Source organism: Toxotes jaculatrix, chromosome 14, assembly GCF_017976425.1.
Source record: "Toxotes jaculatrix isolate fToxJac2 chromosome 14, fToxJac2.pri, whole genome shotgun sequence".
Classification (NCBI taxonomy): domain Eukaryota; kingdom Metazoa; phylum Chordata; class Actinopteri; family Toxotidae; genus Toxotes; species Toxotes jaculatrix.
Window position 1 is genome coordinate 15,927,633 of NC_054407.1, and position 21,773 is coordinate 15,949,405.

General features: G+C 40.9%; 1 protein-coding gene across 1 annotated transcript in view; it reads right to left on the minus strand.

Moving 5' to 3' along the window:
* LOC121193662 (voltage-dependent R-type calcium channel subunit alpha-1E-like) overlaps positions 1-14,794 on the minus strand; it is a 41,559-nt gene extending 26,765 nt beyond the window's left edge. Inside the window, exons 1-3 of the mRNA XM_041056077.1 lie at positions 14,528-14,794; positions 10,493-10,598; positions 9,576-9,715 (exon numbers count right to left, since the gene is read on the minus strand). Coding sequence (XP_040912011.1) covers positions 9,576-9,715; positions 10,493-10,598; positions 14,528-14,793 — 512 coding nt within the window. The 5' untranslated portion in view covers position 14,794. The remainder of the gene's footprint in view (positions 1-9,575; positions 9,716-10,492; positions 10,599-14,527) is intronic.
* Positions 14,795-21,773: the final 6,979 nt, after the last annotated feature.

Genomic DNA, 21,773 nt, shown 5'->3' on the forward strand with positions numbered 1-21,773 from the left:
GTATCACACTGTGTCTTATATTATTGTTTTGTTAAGCCAGACAAATTAATAGCCATGACTTGTGATGGCCTGAAAAAGGAGGAGACATTTGGTTTAAAATAGAGAAAATGCAACAGGGACATAGTAAATGGGGAAAAAAAACATCCATTAGTAGCTAAATCTGGTGCAAAGCCTCTCTTTCCTTTCATGAGATTGATGTTTTTTGTCCATGGTGTGTAACAAATTTCACTACAAAAATAGGTAAAAGGCACAAATGGATGTAACTCAAGGACAATTCTGGAGATGAGTCATTCATTTTAAAGGAAAAATGCAAATAATAAAGTGATTACAGGTAACTGTGATGCCAGTGAGCGCTATTTAGTACACCAGACTTGTATGGTGAGAGACAAAGAATGCACACCACATACACCTGGCAGGCATCTCTACGCACATCTGCCCACGCACACATTGATGTCCCTCCACCTACACACAAACACTGAAAAACAGCATCAGGAGCAACTGACAGGCAATCTCTTACCAACGTTCACCAGAAATCACATGTGAATGTTTCTTGTAGCGATGGCAAAAGCAGGTTTTGTGTTGTTGTTTTTTTTTTTTTTCAATTGAGCATAGATAATGTTATAACAAGTAATTGCGCTGCAATAATCCCCCCAATTTAAAACTGAACATTTTCATTTAGGCTTCGTTTTTCATCTCAATTCAATATCAGACAAGCCAATTTGCTGGCCCATAACCACTAATGGTTTCACTGGGGATAGGGTCAATATCTACTGCTAATTTGCTATGTAATATTTTAACAGAGCTGTGGATGTTATGCTAGAAATCATAATTATTTTCCACATTTGTCCATCTATCTATCTCTCTCTCTGACACACAGATACAAATATACAAACTCATAAAATCTTTGGACAGTGTTGGGAAGCGTGGGGGAGGGTGTGTGTGTGTGTGTGTGTGTGTGTGTGTGTGTGTGTGTGTGTGTGTGTGTGTGTGTGTGTGTGTGTGTGTGTGTGTGTGTGTGTGTGCGTGTGTGTGTGTGAGCAGGGGGTAGAAAGCACATGGCAGAAACTCAAGTGTAAGCCCACGCAGAATCTCTCCTGAAACCAGTGGGAGGGAGAGAGGCCGAGTGAGCGAGTGAATGAGTGAGGGCATGTTCGCGCTAATGCGGATAAACCTGACAACGCTGTTCAAAGTGGTGAAAACGCACTGTCCAAAACATCGTGCTCAGGAACTGTTCTAAAAGTGGTGGTAAAAGTTTACCACCAGCAGCAATTGCCACAACACGTGCAAGACAACTAAACTATAAACCGGATCATGTTACGTGATTTTCATGATTGAAGGGTGTACTTTCTGTCCACACTAAAAAGGGGAGCTAACATATGACAGAGCTGATGAGGTACAGACAAGGTCAAAATGTTGGAAAAATTTAGAATTATTTATTATTACTTCACATTTTCTCTGTACTTTCCAGCAGTACACAATAATATTTCCAACTGATATAATTCATTAACGGAGCTGGACCGGATAAGCGGCCTCACATGAATGAATTAACCAACTGCAAAGGATTCATTTAAAGTTTTGCTAAAATCAACACTTGCTCTTGTTGAGCTGCCGAGTGTCTTCGCTTTCTAGCTTAGCTTTCTACAGGTCTGATGGTTCTGACAGAAACTCCACAAAAAAAGTATTGAAAGTCTCCTGCAGCACAAACCACCGTCACAACAATCCCACTTTTACTGTATGGTGGTACAGAGTCTCCTGACAGCTCACAATCACTTACAGAAACATTTGCATAGCTAGCATTACTGTCTACAGCAGGCAAAACAAGGGCCTTTTTGAGGAAATTGAATTCAATGCTTTTTAAGATTTTTTCAGGACCTGCAGACATCCTGGACAAATTCTGGATACTATTTACCCGTAAGAAGAATTTCCTGCACTGTCATTGAGTGGCATCTTTAAAGGCTCCAGCACCCAGTTGTAGGTGTATTTAAAAACGTAACCGATTAACATACTGTACGTACTTTACATTACATGACAGTGTTTCAAATTACTGTGGCATTTATTGTATAAAACCTCAGTCTAGGTTTTATTCCTGTGCTTTTGTTCTGTGCATGTGTCAAGACTGTTGTCTCTACACACACACAGCAGCAGCAGCACAGCCAGCGGCAGTGGAATATTAAATCAAATTAAAGTAAATTAGTCAACATGAAAAACAATAAACTCTCTTAGATTCTTTTCTCTTATTTTGTGGCACTACGCAAACAACCACTGTTACAGAGTGCGGTTATTAGCAGTAACTGGATTTTTGTTTGCATGAAAAGGTACTGAGCGAATGAGCGAGTGAGTGACTGAATGAGTGAGTGAGTGTGTCAGACAAAGAGACGACACAGCGAGAGCCACTGAGACGGAGCGGGAGCACAGGAGTGGGAGTCTGTGGAAATAGCCTTCAAACCAAATACACTGAACAAAGGCAGGCAACAGCACAGCTCCTTCAAGGCTGCACTTTGAGCACAGCAATTCAGTGGAGGCTCCCTCAAAATTAAAGTAAATATTCTGTCTGCTTGTGGTAGCTCATGAATCATCCCTGCACACACACAGAGGTCATTTTCTTTTGTTTAGTATAGAAATGGTTTTCCTGCAGAAAAATTCACTGTCGCAATCAGTTCTCATGCAAAACCAACCCTTTTTTCAGCATACATAAAATGCTGTATGCTGTTGAGTTCAATTTATTGCTATTTATTATTATTTATTATTGCTATTTATTAGGGCCCCTAAATCTTTACTTTGGTGGTTGTGTTAACTTTACAATGATGTAAATAATACTCTTTGCAAAGCTGACTGCTTTTTATTGGACTACAAATGTGTTCTATAAACTAATTTGCACATTACAAAAGTTTTTATTAGACATACAGTTTTAATGGTAAAACCTGATTGTTTCCTGGCTTACCCCCAAAAAATCTTTAAAATATATTCAGAAAGCTGGTGCCAGGATACTGACGAAGACAAAGAGGGTAGACCATACAACAACAGTTCTTACACTGGCTTCCAGTGTGTTAAAGAATAGAATTCAAAGTCTGTTGTTTATAAATCACTAAATGGCTCAGCCCCAAAATATATTGCTGACCTGCGTGTACATTATGAAACAGTCCAGCCTCTTAGATAAAAAACGAAATGGTATAGCATTCCAACAGTGACTCATGTAGTTATTACTCTGCCTGCCACACTTGTGAAACAAACTGCCAGAATAACTAAGGTGTACCCCAACTCTGACCTCCTTTACAATAGAAGCCGACTGAAGGCCCTATGAATCCATCCTTAAAAACTTTGATTTTATGTCTTCATGTTCATTTTTAAATCAAGATGGTGTCTAAATTTGCATACATGTTTGCACATTTGTCTTCAAGGATTCAAGGAATAACTACATTTGCCTGGGCTTGTTTATCCTGCTTCATGCCAGCACCTCCACTTGGCATAAAGAATTCATCATGATAGGCAGAAAAATGTAGAATCTCACAGTACAAATACTGATATCATCACTTTAGCAGAGCTATCAGTACAGCAACACGACAATAAAACACATGGGATAGCTGCACACATGTCACTCTTCTGACTCAACTAACAATCCAGCCACGAGTTAATGCTCATAGTGAGAGGCTAATCTCTTCCTCGTTGGCTCTTTAAGTGAAGCACTGTTGCACAGTATTGTACCAAACTGGCTCTGGAGAGGATGAATTCATTACATGCACAGAATGCAGCCTCTCCCACACACCTCCACCTACACTAAGAACACCACCAAAAACTACAGTAATCAGCAGCATCACGTTGCTCACATTTCAGCACAGTTCTGCATATGGTAATGCGCTGCTGAATCAACATCGACATAATGCATCAACAAATTAATATCTTTGAATTAAATCGGGTAAAACATAAACTATGCATCTAATGGCAGCATTAACAACGTTCTGATGAATTAGGTATATATATATATATAGATATAGATAGATAGATATATATAAAGGCATTTATTCACTATTAGTCATAGAACAAATGGCTGGGCGTATGTTTTCCTGAAGAAAACCCACCTGGGACTGTGGGCTATTGTTTATTCAGTTCGAGCAAAGTCAGAGCTGAGACCACTGCAGCACTCCATTATATCCTGAATTAGTTTTAAGAGTTACTGACATGGTTGGAAACACTTTTGGCGATGTGCTTTTGCCATTTGTTTTGAGTTACAGATGTGCAGTAAGACTGGTGTTTACTGGTGGGTTTGCATGCAATCATGTGCCACATACTGGTAAATGGAACTAAAACACCAACCAGCTTGCAGAAATAACACACACATGTGCACAAGGTTGGATTAATAAACTGACCAGCAAATGCTCTGAGGCCACAAGTTCGTGTGTAAAGTCTTTGTAACTACCACCTAGTTTCAAACTAGTGATTTACTCAATCAAGTTGCACCATAAAATTTAAGGAATGTCTAAGTTAAATACTGAATCTTGAATATTGAACCCAAAGTTCCTAGTTAAGTATATTACCACAAACAAACACAGAGAAAAACAGAGGCTGTGCAGTTGTATTCAAGTGTAGTGGTACTAGTTCTCTTCTGGGTCTCTGAGTAAATAATGAAGTTGCTGTGTCCTGTTTTGTGGGAACTTGGCGGGTATATACACACTGTACGGAATATGGGTTATGGGGTGGGGTGGTGAACAGGGGCCCATACGTGCACATTTAACGCTACAGACAAAAACTGCTTTGGAATGCAAAGACTGACACACAAGAGTGAGACTGTTCTCACTCCTGCATGTCTGTCTTTGTGCCAGATGGCTAATGAATCACTCCCAACTCCCACCCAGTTGTATTATTCATCCTGTCTAAAGAGCAACAATTTTAGCAAAGTGTCACACATTGCAAGAGGGACAGCAGACTGGGGCAAAGCTGCTATCCTTCATACGGCATGATGGGATACTGACACACACAGAGGTATGCGTGCAGGCGCAGCTGGGATCAATATCATTTAGGTCTGATGAAGGAGTTGTCAGAACTAATCTAACAACATGAGGGCAACAGGTTCACTGGTAACAATCTGCACCTGCAGCCTTATAAATGGAGTAACAAGCACACACACACATGCACAAGTCATCTGGGAGACATTTTATTGCTAATCAAAGCATCAGATCCACTTGTGCCAATCTGTTTGCCGCAGGATATAATTGACCATTTTAGGAATCCCAGTGATTTAAATTGGTTTGTGGGTGAGTTAGCTGTGGTCCTTTTTGCTACACACACTTCATTCAGATTAAGGATTTTAATTGAGCTCAGTGTCCCAGCAGATTCGCTTCTAGCAAATCATTAATATGAAATGGAATGAATGCCGCCAGCGCTGGCCCAGTGGCCTCGATTTTATTCCCAACCGGCCCCTATGACACGTGTGTTTTCTTTTAAGTCTGACTTACTTGTACTGTGCCACCAGAGTAAGAGAGAGAGTCGGAGCGTGTGTGTTTGTGTGTGTGTGTGTGTGAGGGAGTGAGCGAGGAGAGGAAAGCAGCATATGTGCTACCAGAAAATGTGTCAGATAGGAGGCAGGAAACCAGGTCGTCAGTTACCAATTCCAGCTGTGGCTGGAATTGGGCAAGATGATCAGTGTGCTGCAGAAAACACACTGACGACTTTGTGCATTAACAAGTGACATGATCAGTTGTATTAGAACGACTCATCTCTAACAACTGAGTTTACAGAAACAACAGCTGAAGTGCATTCTTAGTATCTTGACTGTAGCTTGTGCTCTGTCTTTAGTTCATGCACTCTTTGACCACCACAGACACACACTTATGAGGCACGCATTTCTGAATTCTTACCAGTTTGTGTTTTTGTACTTATTGTGCAGAAAATAAGGACTGAGACTGGGTCAATACCACAACTCGATAGCTATGAGCTCTCTGGACTTCATCAAGCTGTTTGCACAACTTGATCCTCTGGGCTTTAAAGCCCCTGACAAACTTTAAAACATTAAATATTCATGACTATATAAGTCACAATAAGAGGAAAAGTTAAAGGGAAAAAAAAAAATCACTTTTTTTTAACTCTTAAAACTTTTCATCGGGACTACGTGAAGGTGGTTTAATCAAATTTGATTGACAATACCGGCAACATAAGCAAACAACCCCACAACTGTTGTCCCATTTTGTTTGTTTCTAAATCCAGATAACACTTGCTTTATTTTGGTTAAAAAGGTGGCTGCCAAAAGTTTGTAAATTCCTTTTTTAGAAAACTGCCACTTACAATATCACAACATACAAGCAACACATTTAGCCATATTTTGGCAACTACAACAACTGGAACATACCGACAACAGTGAAGTGAATTATATGCTTCTGTAGATCTCAGTATTCAGATTCTCCGCTTAAGAATAGTTTTACCTCTTTGGTCCTTAAACAACTATTTAAATAAATCAATCTGAGCAGTTCAGATGGGAAATGTGTCTTTGGTTGATCAGAAATGTTAAAAAGGTGAGAAATGATTTGCTGCAAACTTTAAAGGATGCTTAATTAGAAAGCATCCCGCTAAAGCAACCAACACTGCTCAGAACAGATTATTAAAACCGACTGAACAATTTAACCTTGTAAATTCGGTGGAAATCTGCACAGCTGTTCAGCATTTAGGCCGGCACTAACTGGTCTGTAAACATGATGCCGATGTCCCTTTTATGTAAGAGGCAGGGGGAGAGATGAGATAGAAAGACAGACAGAGAAATATGAGATACAGAGAAAAAGAAAGATGTGGGTGTCAGGTTGAAATGAGATGTCAACACGCCGACAGCAATCTTCCCTGAGTGCTGTATACTGTACACTTGGCCATAAACAGCATACAAGTGGTAACAATGCTTAAGTCCTGCAGAATTAATTCACTAAATCCAGTTTATAGGGAGCAAATTAAATCTCTCATTATGTTTTTTCTTGGGTCTGTCTCTCCATCTCCCTTCCCCCTCTTTTCTTCTCTCTTTCTCTCCACCAGCCATCCATTCTTTCTCTGCTTTTGCGTAACATCTCCAGTGCTGCATTCACATTTAATTCACAGAGGTCCTGGGGGCGAACCGAAGCAGGTTTTAGACACAACTGCCAATCCACTTATCCACCCACCTATCGCTGACTGCAGAGCCTGACTGTGCCATGGAAACACGCATTTTCCTGCGTTTGTGTGTTGTGTTTTCCTGTGGATGTATGTAGTGTGTAAATGTGTATGCTTGTAGATTAAAATCCCATCAACATATCAACAATGGAGACCAGCCCATAGGGTCAGCCATTGCTAACCATGCAGCAATAATGTCAGACATGAGGTAAACAGCATGTGAAGGTTTGGAAGCCTTTAAACTGCAGAACAGAGATGCATGGAAAAATACTGATAAACGTTGACACAAGCAGAGTCACATGCATGAATGCGCCGACATAACTTGACAATCAGTGTCTGAAATTAATCATTTGGTTCAGTAGCCACAGCCTGGTAAACTAAAAATGAAGTCTGTCAAATTTAATTGCAGAATCAGTTGCTGAGCATTAATTTAAAACTTTTTTTTTTCACTCTCATACAGTCGGTGAAGTTTGTAATTCATCATGGAGTTCAACCAAATTCAAAATTAAAAGAGGGCAGTTGAAGGCATACCTCTCTCACACACACACACACACACACACATCCTTGTTTTACTACAACTGTGGGGACCCTTCATTGACAGCTAAATGCCTAACCCAAACCTGACTCTAAGCTAAACCTAACTCAAACCTGAACATTAAAACCAAGACTTAACTCTCAAACAGCCATTTAAACTTACAGGCATTTTGGTACCCACAAAGCTGCAGGACCCGAGACGTATAGTGGGCGCTTGGCTTAGGGACCCCAAAAATACAGTTAAACAAGCCGACACACACACACACACAAACACACACACACACACACGCATGCATGTACCCAAACCCACTCTGTTACATTTGCTTCTGACCTTTAACTAAAATCTTGTTTTTCTAATGTGGGCAGTGTGAGACAGTTAGAAAAAGGCGGAAAATATTCTGTATTTTTCTCATCAACAAATGAAGCGATGAACTGATCCCACTAACAAGCCAAAGCCTGATACTTCTTTCTTCTCTTCATTGTTGTCCAAACTATATTAAAAACACATTAAGCCATACTGTCACTCTGGGTAACATGTTTCTTTATTATAACGCAGTAACATACACACCAGAGCACCAGATCAGTGTATTAATTACACATGGAGCAACACCGTCACTCATTGATTTTGAGTCATGTCTCTGTCTTATCAGATGAATCTAAGTCTAACATCTACCCTCTTTAGGCTCTTTGGTCTCCACCAACTCCTGAGGGAAATATCTGGCTCTTTAGCTGCTACCTGATGTTCATCAGCTAGTCTCTAACTCAGTCTGTCTGCTGTTTGATGCTGAGCAGGTCGGGCGCTGTGGCTTTTTTGAACTTTTTTGACTGAAAACAGCTGCCTGCTGTGGGTGAAAACAAAGCTACGAGAGTGAACCAAAACAGGGAAAGTCGCTTGCCAGACAGCCAAACACTGAGCTGCAGATTTAGGTGATAACTGTCTGTGGGTTCATCACTATGAATGATCACTTTCACACTTTCACATTGTCATTTCATGCATTGTTCTTATAAAAACACCACTTACAACCAAACACTATTCATAACACTTTCAACAATAGCAACAAAATGACTTTAGTCCCTATAACACAGCAGCTGTATTTACATTCCATAGTAAATCACAGGTGCAATAAATAGTGTCAATAATAGCTGCATTCTGTTCAGGTGATTCAGATCCAGGTTCCTTGTATTGCACACTCTGGCTCGCTCTCACGGCTTACGTCCACACACTGAGCCACTGTTAATGTTATTAGCTAAACTACCTGTGCATTTTGGAGAAGATCTATGAAGAATCCAGACAGATGGAAAATGGGAGAAAAGCTCTGCAAGAAGTTAAGACACTTCTGCTGTGGCTTTACACTGGTTTAACTGGCTCACAGTCCGAGTATTAGGCAACGGTGGAAGAAGTACTCAGTTGTTCAAAAGTAAATTAATCAGCAACTATGTTGATCATTGATTAATTGTCAATGAAATGTCAGCTAATCTGTGGTTTCATCTGATTTGCTGTTTGGAATCTGGGAAACCATAATGAACATTTTTTATTTTTTAAAAGGTCAATACAGCAAATGATTAATCAGTTAGTTAATATATGATTGATTATCATCGTCATTTCAGTCTTGACTGATGAAATCTTCTCCTATCGAATGTGCATGCGGTGTAAAGTAGAAGTAGAAGTATAAAGCAGGAATTAAAAATTCTCAAGTGCAAATAATAAACAATTGTACAATTGAAGTTTTGTACAGTAGTTGTGTAAATGTTCTTGTAAATGTAAACGTTACTTTCCCTCACTGCAGAGAAGTGATATTTGTTCTCACCATTATGCTTGGTGAGAAATGGTTCAGGAGTCTGTTGACAATGTTTAAAGCAAACATTTCGCACTCTGTTGAAGATTCAGGTTGGGAGGGAGACCAGCTGATATCACTCACCCACTGAGCACGACTATGAAGTCCATGACGTTCCAGCCGTTCCTCAGGTAGGAACCTTTATGGAAAACAAAACCGAGGGCCACCAGCTTGATCCCCGCCTCGAAGCAGAAGATCCCGATAAAGTATGGCTCTGTCTTCTCCTGTGGGATTAATGGAGTGGAATGAAATGAATGAATAATAAAGCAACAGGTAGGCAGAGTCTATAGGGAAGAGAAGCTGAGCCGATGAACAAAGTAATTTATACTATTGTCATGAACATGGCCATGGTGCTACAGATTTAAGCTGTAGGATGTGTTTTGTGTCCACAGGGTGCACACACAAAATCCAGTAATTACACACTCTCTGCATTCAAAATCTCACTTAAGTAAAAATATAGATTATATAGGAAAGTAAAAGTAGTCATTAAGAAAATGGTGCCATTCAGTATGTTATGTAATTTACACAGTATATTATATCATTTACACAGTATATTAATGGAATATTATTACTGATTCTGTCATGTGTACATTCATAATTCATTTTAACAACTTTCAAGTGTCAGGTATTTAATATATAACAAACATTAATAGTGTTTTAATTGATAACATTTCATATATAAAATCTTAAAATACCCGTGGAGGTGTACAAAACTGTCCACTACCTTACTAAAGACCGGGGCTGTGACCAGATCACTCTCATGCTAAACACACAGTGTGCACCCTGAAAGGGAGGTTTCCATTTGGGGAGACTGAACATTTTTCACCCTTTAGCAATTTTTGCAGTTTATGGCACACAAAAAAACCTCTCATGTTCATTGCCTCATAAACTCCCAGTCTTTCTGGTTTGTTTTCCTCCCCCTTGTGTTTGCGCATATCATGATGACATTGCTCAAAAAGCTGTCTGTGTGTTGAGGATGTGAAAACAGATTTTGTCCTCACCAGTCTCTTTGCCATAGGGGTCTTATCCTCTCCTGGGAGGTGTTGCTCCAAGGCCAGGACGACACAGTTGGCGGTGATGGTGGCCAGGATCATGTACTCGAATGGTGTAAAGGCCGCAAAGTTAAGGGAAGCATTTTTCTCCAAATACAAGGACACAACGAGGCACAGAAACACAAACAAATGATGTGGAGAAAATATGGAAAAACCAGAGATGGATCCTTGTAGTTGTCCAGTTCACTGCACATCATTATACAAACAAGTCTAATTCTATGATGCTGAAAAAAACAACAACATATTCTGAGTTCAACAAGCTATACATGTTCATTTAACAGCAATAACTGTTTTTATCCATATGTACTTTTTTAATTGCACAAATATGTTAAAGTATATGTTGTGCTTGGTTCAGTGGAAAGGAAAAAAAACATAGATGGATGGATGATTAAATGACAGATGAATTATTGCATGGTTCATATTCTCTGGTATTGGAAGCAATCTGTTAGAGAGATTGCAGTATCCATGGCAACCTGCTTTTAAAAGTGCTTTTCATGAAGAGAAAAAGAGCAGGTTAGGGAGGGAAAGAGAGCGAAGTGAGTGAGTGAAGTCACCTTGGCCTGACTGGTCTAACTACATAAACTACAACAAACAGTTCTCAGAACTCCTTTCGCTGCCTACAGCTGACACCACGGCAGGCTATACTGTATGTAACATACATCCATTTCATGTTTCCTGTATGACAAACTCCAAGTAATGTCTCTGCTATTTAAGGAAACAGCCAGGGTTTTTAGCTTTAGTTGAATTTAATTTGAGGTTTCATCATTCTCTAAACCAACGCACTGTAAACACTGTAAAAAAACAAAACAAAAAAAAACTAAACTAAACTAAACTAAACTAAATAAATAACAAATCGACACATTAATCAATGATGAAAATAATCATTAGCTGCAGCCCTAATAAGATGCGTGTCTCCTGCGGGAAACAATGCAAAAGCCTGTAGAAATCAAGAGAATAAGAAAGCTGAATCTGAAAAATTCACACACATGATCTGAATCTATTAAAATAATGTTTTAGAATCAACTTTATTAGTTGATTCACTCATGCATGGTTCAACAGGAAAATGACTGTTTGGTTAATTGATCAATCATCTGAGTCATTTTTCAAGCAAAAACACCAAACATCACCACGTTCCAGCTTCTCAGTTGTGACTGTTCGCTGCTTTTTCTTTGTCTCGTGTGATAGTAAAAACTGTGATGGGGATTAGTCACAGCCCTAAAATATCAAAATTATATTTTTACTTGAATAATCTCAAATCAAATACCAAATATGTCAATCTAAAATTCTCAGAAGTGAACTCCTGCGAGAACATCCAATTTCATTTTTTGCAAGAAACATGTTGCAGGATTAATTTTATGCAGCTGCAACAATTTCCTCCAAATTCAGAACATGGGTGTTTGAACGTTTTAAAGACTTATATTTACCTTCACAGATATTCACACAGCTGAAACTGTCTACATGCACTGACATGTGTCAACCAGCATGCTCTGCATCTCACTATACTGTGCCCCAACACTTGTATGTGCTTGTGACTTTCAGTCCGCTGGAGTTCCCATGAGGCAGCTGCTCCTTGTTATTAATTTTCCTGCCTTCAGTGAAATGGGGTCATTGACTCACAGAGGAGTGCTGACACGGGGGCCTCAGGGACCCACACTGACTCACATTGACAAGTCCACACTGTCGCCATTGAAAGTGGTTGAAAAGAGCTAAAGTGGGAAATACTTAATAAATCTCGCCCACTCTGTTACTACTTGTTACCTGTTACCTTGCGTACCAGTCATTATGCATGTTTTAGACCATTTAGGACAAATCACATGCACTGCTGTTAACCTGTGCTGTTGTTTTAATGCACTAACATTTGTTTCAGTACAATATGAAAATGAACTGATTGACTCTGGATAGATGGAACAGGGTGATGGGTGGGTGTACGTCTTTCTTCTCAGTTATGATTGTTTCTGTATTTTTCACTTACTGATTGAATGACAATAACATACTCTTTATTATATAAAACTGAGCAACAACCAAATCAATTTATGGCTGCAACACGCAATTATTTTCATTGTCGATTAATCTGCAAATTACCGTCTCCATTAATACGTTAATCATATGCTCTATAAAATGTTGAGAAAATGATAGATAATTCCTCAAACACAATTTCCTACAAGGGGACATCCTGAAAATATCTTCTTTAGTATGACCAACAATCCAAGAAGAAAGGCAGCAAAGCATCACAACAGAGAAGCTGGAATTAGAGGATATTTGACATTTTTGTGTGAAAAATGACTTAAACGATTCTCAAAGTGATATTCTGTCTATCCAGAGATCAATTTTATTCGTGTCTGTATGTAGTAGTACACTGCTCAATAAAAATAAACAACTAAATCAAGCTTAGGGAGTTGTAAACAAATGAATGGAAACCAGAAACTGTATGACATACTCTTAAAAACAGTAAGCAATGAAGATACACTAGCTGCATCTAATTATACTTATACTTATTAATTAATGTGTTGACTATTTTATAGATTAATCTATAAATCTTTTAATCTATAAAACATTATAAAATAGCAAAAGAATGTCCATCCCAGTTTCTGAGACTCCAAGATGACGTCTCCAAATGTCTTGTTTTGTCCAAAACCCAGACAAGCAACAAATCCTCACACTGGAGAAGCTGCAACCACATTTTTTTCCCCTTAAATGACTAAAAAGGATTGATCAATTATCAGTAAATAGCTGTTAATTCATTTTCTGTTAATGGACTAACTGTTGCAGCTTTATTACACACTGTTTGCTAGCATAACTTGTATGGTTCATTAATGGTATAGAGACTATGGTATAGATCCACATTGGGCAACAGAAGTTCCAGCAGCTACTAAACTTGGGACAACTGTTATAACTCTCCAAAGTGTTTGTGCAGCAACATGCAAAAAAGAAATACCACTGCTATAAATTCATATGAATCTGTTTTTCACTTGCAATCTCAGAACATGGACACTATGTGCAAAAATCTGGGTCTCGCCCAGTCAATACTCTGACATGTGCTGCTTTTACAGCCCACGATCCACCACAGTACTACTGGCCAGCTCTCTCCCACATACCTCTGCCTCTGTGATACCGACAGTCACATTACCGCGCTGCCAGTGGCCAGCTAGTCTTGACCACTAGCCCCACACCCACACACCCACAGAGCCTCTGGTTAGGTAACAGTGGGAGACTGGCACGCTGCACTGGAGGGGGTGTAAGACAGGAGGAGCAGTGGGTAGATATGGCAACTGAGTGATGTTGTTGAACTGATTGTGCTATCAGAGAATTTAAACGTGCACACAGTCAGGAAATCACGAATTAGGTGAATAAATCAGGTAAACAAGTAGCGTAAGATGGATTCTTATGTTTGGCCTGTGATTGGTGAACATGATTTGGGCTTCATGTCCACATCACATGAATTTGCTGTGAGAAATAACCGACAACCTGACAACCTTCATTAGATCTGTGGAAGTTCAGGAGAGAGAAGGTGTTGGACGATGCTACAGCAGGAAGCAGAGGAAGCGCTGCCTGGTGGATTTGAACTGACACCTACTCATGGCCAGGTTCATATTCCAATGAGCACTAAGGCAGCAGAGATGTGCCTACATGCCTCCCCCACAGTGAGCAGAGCTGCCTCTAATGATCACCACATGCTAACTTTACGTCTTCTGCCAGCTCTGGAGCACATGGAGCCCACAGATGAATCAAATCGGGGCAAGTTACTTAGCAGAATTATTGAGAGTGCACTTCAGTTTGCAGTGGCACTTTTGGCACATTTTTTTTAGACATGGTTCAAGAATAAATGTGAGTTGTACTTTTAGTCTGCAGCTGTTCACATGCTGCCTGCTGCTGTCCATGGTGCTGAACTGACAACAGCCTCCCATACATTTACTCTGTAACTAACTATGAGAAAAGCACATGCAACTTTAAACATAACTCTTATGTCTGTACATGGAAGGATATGGCCATTCAATGATTCTCCTCGCGTATTTCCTAATGATGTTGTCCTCTGCGAATATGAAGAGCGACCTGTTGACGGTGAGGCAGTTCTGCCGGTGGGGGACCGGGTTGTACAGAGCCATGGTCCGGGCCCGCTGCGCCTTCGCTTGTTTCATGGAAGCCGTCAGTCCCGCCGCCGCCGCCGCGTCCTGCCCGTCCCCACCGCGCTCCAAGTCCCCATCCCCGGAGTCCACTGTGCTGGGAGCGGACTCGTCTCCAAACCGAGCCATTCTACAAAGAGATGAGGAGACGGTCGGCTTAGAGTGCGTTTATTTTACCACACGACTTCTAGTAAGGATAAATGTGAAGTGGAGCTAAGCGAAAAAAACAAAAACCAAACAAAGATCCACCTTCAATCCACTGACAGCTTTTCGAGCACCAAGATTCCCCCAAAAAGTTGGAGATTCCTATCACTCCATATCCAACAAGAAAAATAAAAAGGATTATATCATTCAGCCGGTTTAAATTTTAGGAAAAATCATCCATTTATTTAATGACGTTTCAGGCGCACAGACTGCAAACACTCAGCATCTCTGTTATCCCATCTGTATAACAGCGCGTAACAATCAGCTCTGAACAACTTTTAATGTGTGCGCGTCCCTAAACTCAGGCAGGGGAGGAGAAAAAAAAAAAGATCCACCGAGTTTACACCTTGCAATTTTCTATCAACATCCAAGCTGGTTTTGATCTGACAAACCGGCAGCTGCGTGATCAAACACTACTCTGCGCTCATCAGATGGAGAGATCCGAGGGAAGTCTTGGCAAACTTTACGCATCTCCTCGACCCGGTAAACTTGACAAAAGGGAAGATCTCATTCGAAAGGAATCCCGTTTAAAACGCGTTTAAAACCAGATTCTTTCCGAAACCGCGCGAACTTCTCCTCTAATCAGTCGGAAATGGAGCAAGAGGGCTGCTTGGACCGCTCGATCTTACAATCTCATCACCTGCTGGGATATTATCACGCAGTCAGGAGCACCGGCAGCCCCCTCCCACAGCAACATTTCATGATGGCGATTTCAAAATTCATCTGAATGAAAACTGGTGGAGAGGAGGGACGTATATTTTGTTACCATAGCAATTACAGTTTCCTGAGGATGAACAATAACATTTTCCAAAAAAAAAAAAAAAAAAAAGATATATACAGTAGGCTGTGTGGGTATGTGGTTCAAAAACCAATTATGTAAAGATGTTTGTGGGTGCTGTGCACAAGAAAAGGGGTGTGAAAATACATTTAACACCAAATAGTAGAAGCAGAGACAATGCACAGGAAAGGGTAACAAGTGTGTGGCTACAGCAAGCAAGTAAAACAGCTCATATAGAGGAAACTACTTATAGAGAAGCTCTTTATACACTGGCTTGACTCCTTACCTCCATTTAAAAGCTTTTGCTGTTTGATAGTCAGGCAGCATTGTCATATTTTCATTAATGGAGGCAGACTTGCACTATTAAAACATTTAAAAACTAGGCCATTGTGCTAATATTGGAGTAAAAGTCAGGAGTAAAAATAGAGCATGAAATAGATCTTAGGGCTGCTCCCTTTTTGAGGGAGAGGAGAAGAAAGCAGGGTCTTTTTCACGCTCAGTGCCACAAGTGAGACCTCATTAGGCAACTGGGCTCTCTCACTCCATCTGCTGCTCTCCTCCCTTCCCCACTGTTTCCTGAAGATGACCACTTCAGCCCCCACAGACATGATATTATTCAGCCGGGGGCTTGTTTTCATGCCCGAAGCTGCTGTTTGTCACAATTAAAAAACAAATCCAATAACAATTGTGAATTTCAGTCCTGACACAAAATATCACCATGCCTGGATGCTGACTGACAGACTCCACTATGCAGCAGCACAAAGCAGGTATCACAGACGGGCAGCGAGCGAGGGCTCAGACGGGGGATTGTGAAAGCAAGCCAAGAGAGAGTGACAAATTTATGCTTGGCAAACAAGTCGAAATCTGGGGGAGACGAGAGAGAGAGAGATAGAGAGAGGAAAAAAAATCGATTTAACAGGATCTATGAATAAGTCCCTAACTGAGCTTCAAAAACTCAACCATGACTCTGTTACCTCCTCTTCCTAATCTGCATGAAGCAGGCGGGCGTGTCACTTCATGCAAAGCAGGAGAGAAACAAAAGCCTACACTGACCTATTGAGTGGAGAATGTAAAAATAGCAGCAGGATGATAATTAGCATGTAACGTGGAGTTTGCTGATAGTTGATGCACTGTACTGAAAGTATCTGAACAGTATCTGAACATATCTCACAATCATCACCACTTTCTACTAAAAATGTCTTACATAACCCTTAATTAAAATTTAAAAAAAAAAATCATCTACTTATATGTTGCCCAACAAAAAAATATTTGTCCATCTCTGCAAACAGTACATATCTCTCTGTGTGAGTGTGTGTCTGTAGCTCTCTCTTTGCTGTTGTTTCCATAGCGACATAGCTCTCTTGAATTCCTGCTCCGTTCTTTTCATTTCTGCCAACAAAAGCCATGTTGCACAATAGAGCAACCTCTTCCTACAGAAATCTGTTTCTCCCAATACACACACACCTCCCTCCCTCCCTCCTCTGCATCAAGGTCATTGGACATCTTCAAGGAGGAATCTGACAGCGCTTGTCACTACAACGATGATCCACTGTTCTCCACAGATGACCAGATGTAGTCTGATTTAAGAGTGTTTGGCTTTTGTTCTACTTTCGCTTGCAGCCTACTCAAAGGCTTCTGAAAATAGCTGTGTAAACTGCTGGTGGAAACAGCAGAGATTTGCCTGGGCCTAATCAAACTTTGAACAAGCTGAACTTGCGCAGAATTGTTCATGATCAGCTGATTAAGGTGTACAAGAGGAGTACTTTTTTTTAATGACAAACAGATGTGCTATGGAGAGTACAGCAGCTTGGTATGCATTTTAGTCCAGGAAAAAACATCTATAGAAACACAGTATAGGGGAAGACAGATGAAGCGAGGCTGCAGGTGACACACGCTGTGAGTTAAAACGTTAATGGGTGTACTTTGTGCCAGAACTCTGAAGAGCATTTATATAATTGCAGACAGGCTTTCACCCAACATTGACTGGAGTGGTTTTAGCATTTTATTTTTCTCTCTGTTCCCTAGCAACAACAAGACATCCTCTAGTACTGAGTTATGTCAGTTTTATTCGACCAATAACTGCTGCTTCTATCAAGGCAGACCGGTGTGACACCGTGCCAGTTTACCTTGGGGCATATTTACATCATGGTTATGGTTTCAGAGCAATTGTCCAAACCTGCACATGAGCACTAAACAAGCCCAAAATGTCGAGTATCTGCAGATGAACCACAGAGAAAAGTTTGAGAGTGAAAAAAAAAAAGATACTGTCTCACACTTAAAAATAAATTATATGGATACGCCATTGATTTTTCTGAACCTCCACCTAAGGTCTAATAAATATCATTAATATTTCATTTGTCTTCATAAAAACCATTTAGAGTTTTGCAGGCAAGCTCAACAATTTCCAAACTCTACTGCTTGGCCCTGAAGGCATCATATGCTGCCTCCCTGCTGCTCTTCTACTTTGATTCCCTAGCATCCCCTAATGGACAAATAACCACAATACATGTATAGTAGTGCTCTGAAACCATTGTTTAGCTCTATGTCTTGGTCTGTTTTTTCTTTTTCATGTTTTCTCCACATTTTGTGCTGCAATTGTTCATTTTGTCAACTTTTACAGGCTGAAAATAAAACAATATATACACGTATTAGATTAGATCTGCATATGTGTTTCTGTACATGTGAGAAAAACATGGAATGCAAGAGCAAATTACAATACAACAGTGAAGTGGACATGGTGTAGGTGGTGGAGGTACAGTAAAGAGAAATCAGAGGATGGAGGAAAGAGGAGGAGAAGGAGGGAGGGGGCTTCTTGGTGGGCTGGGGGTTACGCTGATGGAGTACCACTCCACATTCGAGTGGCGGGAAGCAGATAATCAGAGCGATGTGGCTCCTCAGTTCAAAAGTTCACAAGCAAGCACCCTCAGCTCCACCATTAATAACGCTATCCAGCATCTGATTACAGTAAACCACAGCCAACTATGTTACACAGGCATTAAAAAAAACCTCACACACACACAGAGACACACACAAAAGAAAAAAACATCAGATCAACTGATGAAAGCAACGGGGAACTGATTTGGTGATTCATTGGTGGAACTAATAATAATACTTGCAACAAAGGCATCCGCATATGTATGGCCACTATGGATCACCCTTTGAAATAAGCACTTTGTAACTAAGCAACAAAATGCTGTGTTGTACTTTATACTGTAAAGGCTTATCATTTAAACCCTCTAACCATTTTCAATACACCCTTCAAAGGTACAAGGTGGAGTTTTTGACCATTTGTAGTATATTTTTTTTCTCTACTTGGGGTCAGTGTTTAATATTCACTCTCCTTTTAGCTCTGTTTTGGTCTCCACCAACTCCTGAATGAAATATCTGTCTCTTCACCTGCTAAATGCTCCACTATGTTCACCAGCTGGCACTCCTAATGTATCTGGAAATGATGGACTGAAACAATAAAGTTGTGGACCCTAAAACAAAAAAAAAAGAGCTTAAAGATGCTAAAATACTCCATAAAGCTGAAGGGAACTGCACAGTTTGTGGTAATTCTCCATGGATTTGTCACCTTTCACCTTACACATAGTCACTGGCTCCAAAATACTGAATAGCGGCAGTTTATGGAAAACAGTAAAGTGCTGTTTGTATTCAGTATCTACTCATTATATTATTGAAGCTACAGTATGTCACACTTCTACAGGTCATTTTAACGACTGAGGGTTTGACACAAGCAGCAGGAAAAGCACAGGTGTAAACAGTAACATCAGTGTTGCCTGCCTTCGATTTCCAGTTCATCAGCCCTGTTATTATGCATGGCCGCTCACTTTCATGACTTACTGAAACACTTAGATGGAACACAGCTGTCGTTAATGTTTACACCTGAGCTTTTTCTGCTATGATGAATCAAAATTTCTGCCACAACAAAGGTCTGTTGACGGAAATATTTCAGTCAAAGACAGCATTTTCTTTAAGATCGGTGTCTCCCTGTATCACCCTTGCAATGCTGGACCCATGAAACAGGTTCAACAGGTGGAACGGTTATACTGTATATACAGTACAGTATGTGTGTTCTTTTACCCCGGCACTTTCATCCTCCTCCATGGAGATTTATCATCTTTACATGTACAATTTAAAAGGAATCCTTTGCCTCTGAATCTCTTTTATACTTACTCCCACTCCTTCCTGCGGGCCTGCGGCGTGCTCTGGATTTTGTGAGCCTGGTGAGCCATGATGATGTCCTTCTGCTCCACAAGTCCTCCACGCCGCCGCAGCATACAGTGAGGGCTCAGAGACCCCGAACCCTGATCGGACGAGCCCTCCTCCCGACCGTAAGGCACATCAAAGCTGGCTGCTCGAGGGGGCAGCCCCAGGTACTCAGGGACGGCATGAGGGACCTGCAGAGAGCAGGAGCGAGCTCCCTGAGCGAGGCCATGACGGCCGGCGGGGCTGGTCTTCCTCCAGGCCTCAGGTTCGGGGAGGGACAGGGAGGACTGGACATGTGTCTCTCCTGCTGGACCACAGCTGGATGGAGAGTGGCGGCCGGGTGTGAGGGAGAGGGACTGGTCTGAACTGGTGAGCATTTCTACAGAGGTCGGTTGTTGGCAGTTTCAGCATAATGCTACAGAGGGAAAAAAAGGAGAGAAAAAAGACGAGTTGAGTCAAAGGTGGCAAAACAATAATTCATGAAACACTGCTCAGAAAATAACTGATATCCTGCCTGTTTCCTCTGTTTGTCTATTTTTATGAGCCACTAGTGACAAGTGTTAGTCCATCCATCCACCACTTTGGTCTAGAGCTTAAGTATCTCAGCAACTATTGGATGGACTGTCATAAATTTTTGACACTCATGGTCTCCTGAGGTTGAATCCTACTGACCTTTGTGATTCCATGACTTCCACCCAATCAGAACCACCAGTAGGTCAAAAACTCAGCATTAACTGTACTATGTGTTTACATGGGAAACATTTTACCCGCTAAACATCACGTACGCATGTTAATCTTAGCACGTAGCTCAAATCGCCGCTGTACGTACAGCTTCACAGAGCTGCCAGTATGGCTGTAAACTCTTGGTCTTTTATTCTCTTATGAGGCAAACTACAATGGGGTCAAATTTCCACTCACCCAAGTGACCTGTTGCATTGATATTTAAAAACTGAGCAATTTAAATCCTGAGCCAAATACCAAGCAGTCTCAGATAGCTAGAATAGGTTTAACCTTTCTGAATGTCTCACATTTTTAGAAACAAAATAAAAACTTATCAAAGGGTGACTGTGGAATACGGATGAGAAACATGTAGTAGATATGCTGACACTTCCTAGAACAAAAGAATGCATTTCCCTGCTTAATAGCGCAGCTTGAAATCAGACTGAGCGCCACCATTGTTCTGTACTTTTTCTAAATGATCCCCTCAGCCAGTGGGATCTTTGATACTGGATGAACAAAAGCTTTGAACCAGCAGCTATGCAGAAATAGTACCAGTAATCGTACTGGTGGGCGGAATAAGACTTTTTACAGAAAGCAGGGCTAGTAAAAGTAATAAGGAGACATTTGAAGAGAAGGGATGTTTTTAAAAATATCTCAATTCAGTCACATGCTTTGTTTTCAGAATACTGACCACAACATGACAAACCTTTATGTTCTCGTTGCTGCCATTGTCGGGCTAAGCGCGTATGTGTAACTAAGACAGAGAAATATGGGGGAGATGAGTTGGCAAGGCTGGAAAACAGCAAGTTTGAGGCGAGCCAGCGAGAGACAGACGAAACAAGGCTGTTTCCACTGAGCCGGAGCAGAAAGGAAGATGAGTGAGTGTGGGAGAGCTGAAGCAAAGGCACAGTGACTCACTCATCAGCAGCAGGGCTCCTCAGACATGAACTGGACACAGTCTGAGTTGAGCTCTGCCCTCAAACGCAGCACAGCGCCCGTCTGAAAGCGGGAGAGGGTACAAGGTCAGCGCACACATTTACACGGGTGGCTTGATGGCAGCTTTATGCTGCTGATGGGCGGGCTGCCTCTGATTTTAGCACAGCCATGCAAGTTCAAAAGACGTGTGATACCTTGTATTATCAGTCAGTTTTGTAGCCAGAGCTGTGGGGGAAATTAAATGTCAAGGCACTTTTATCAA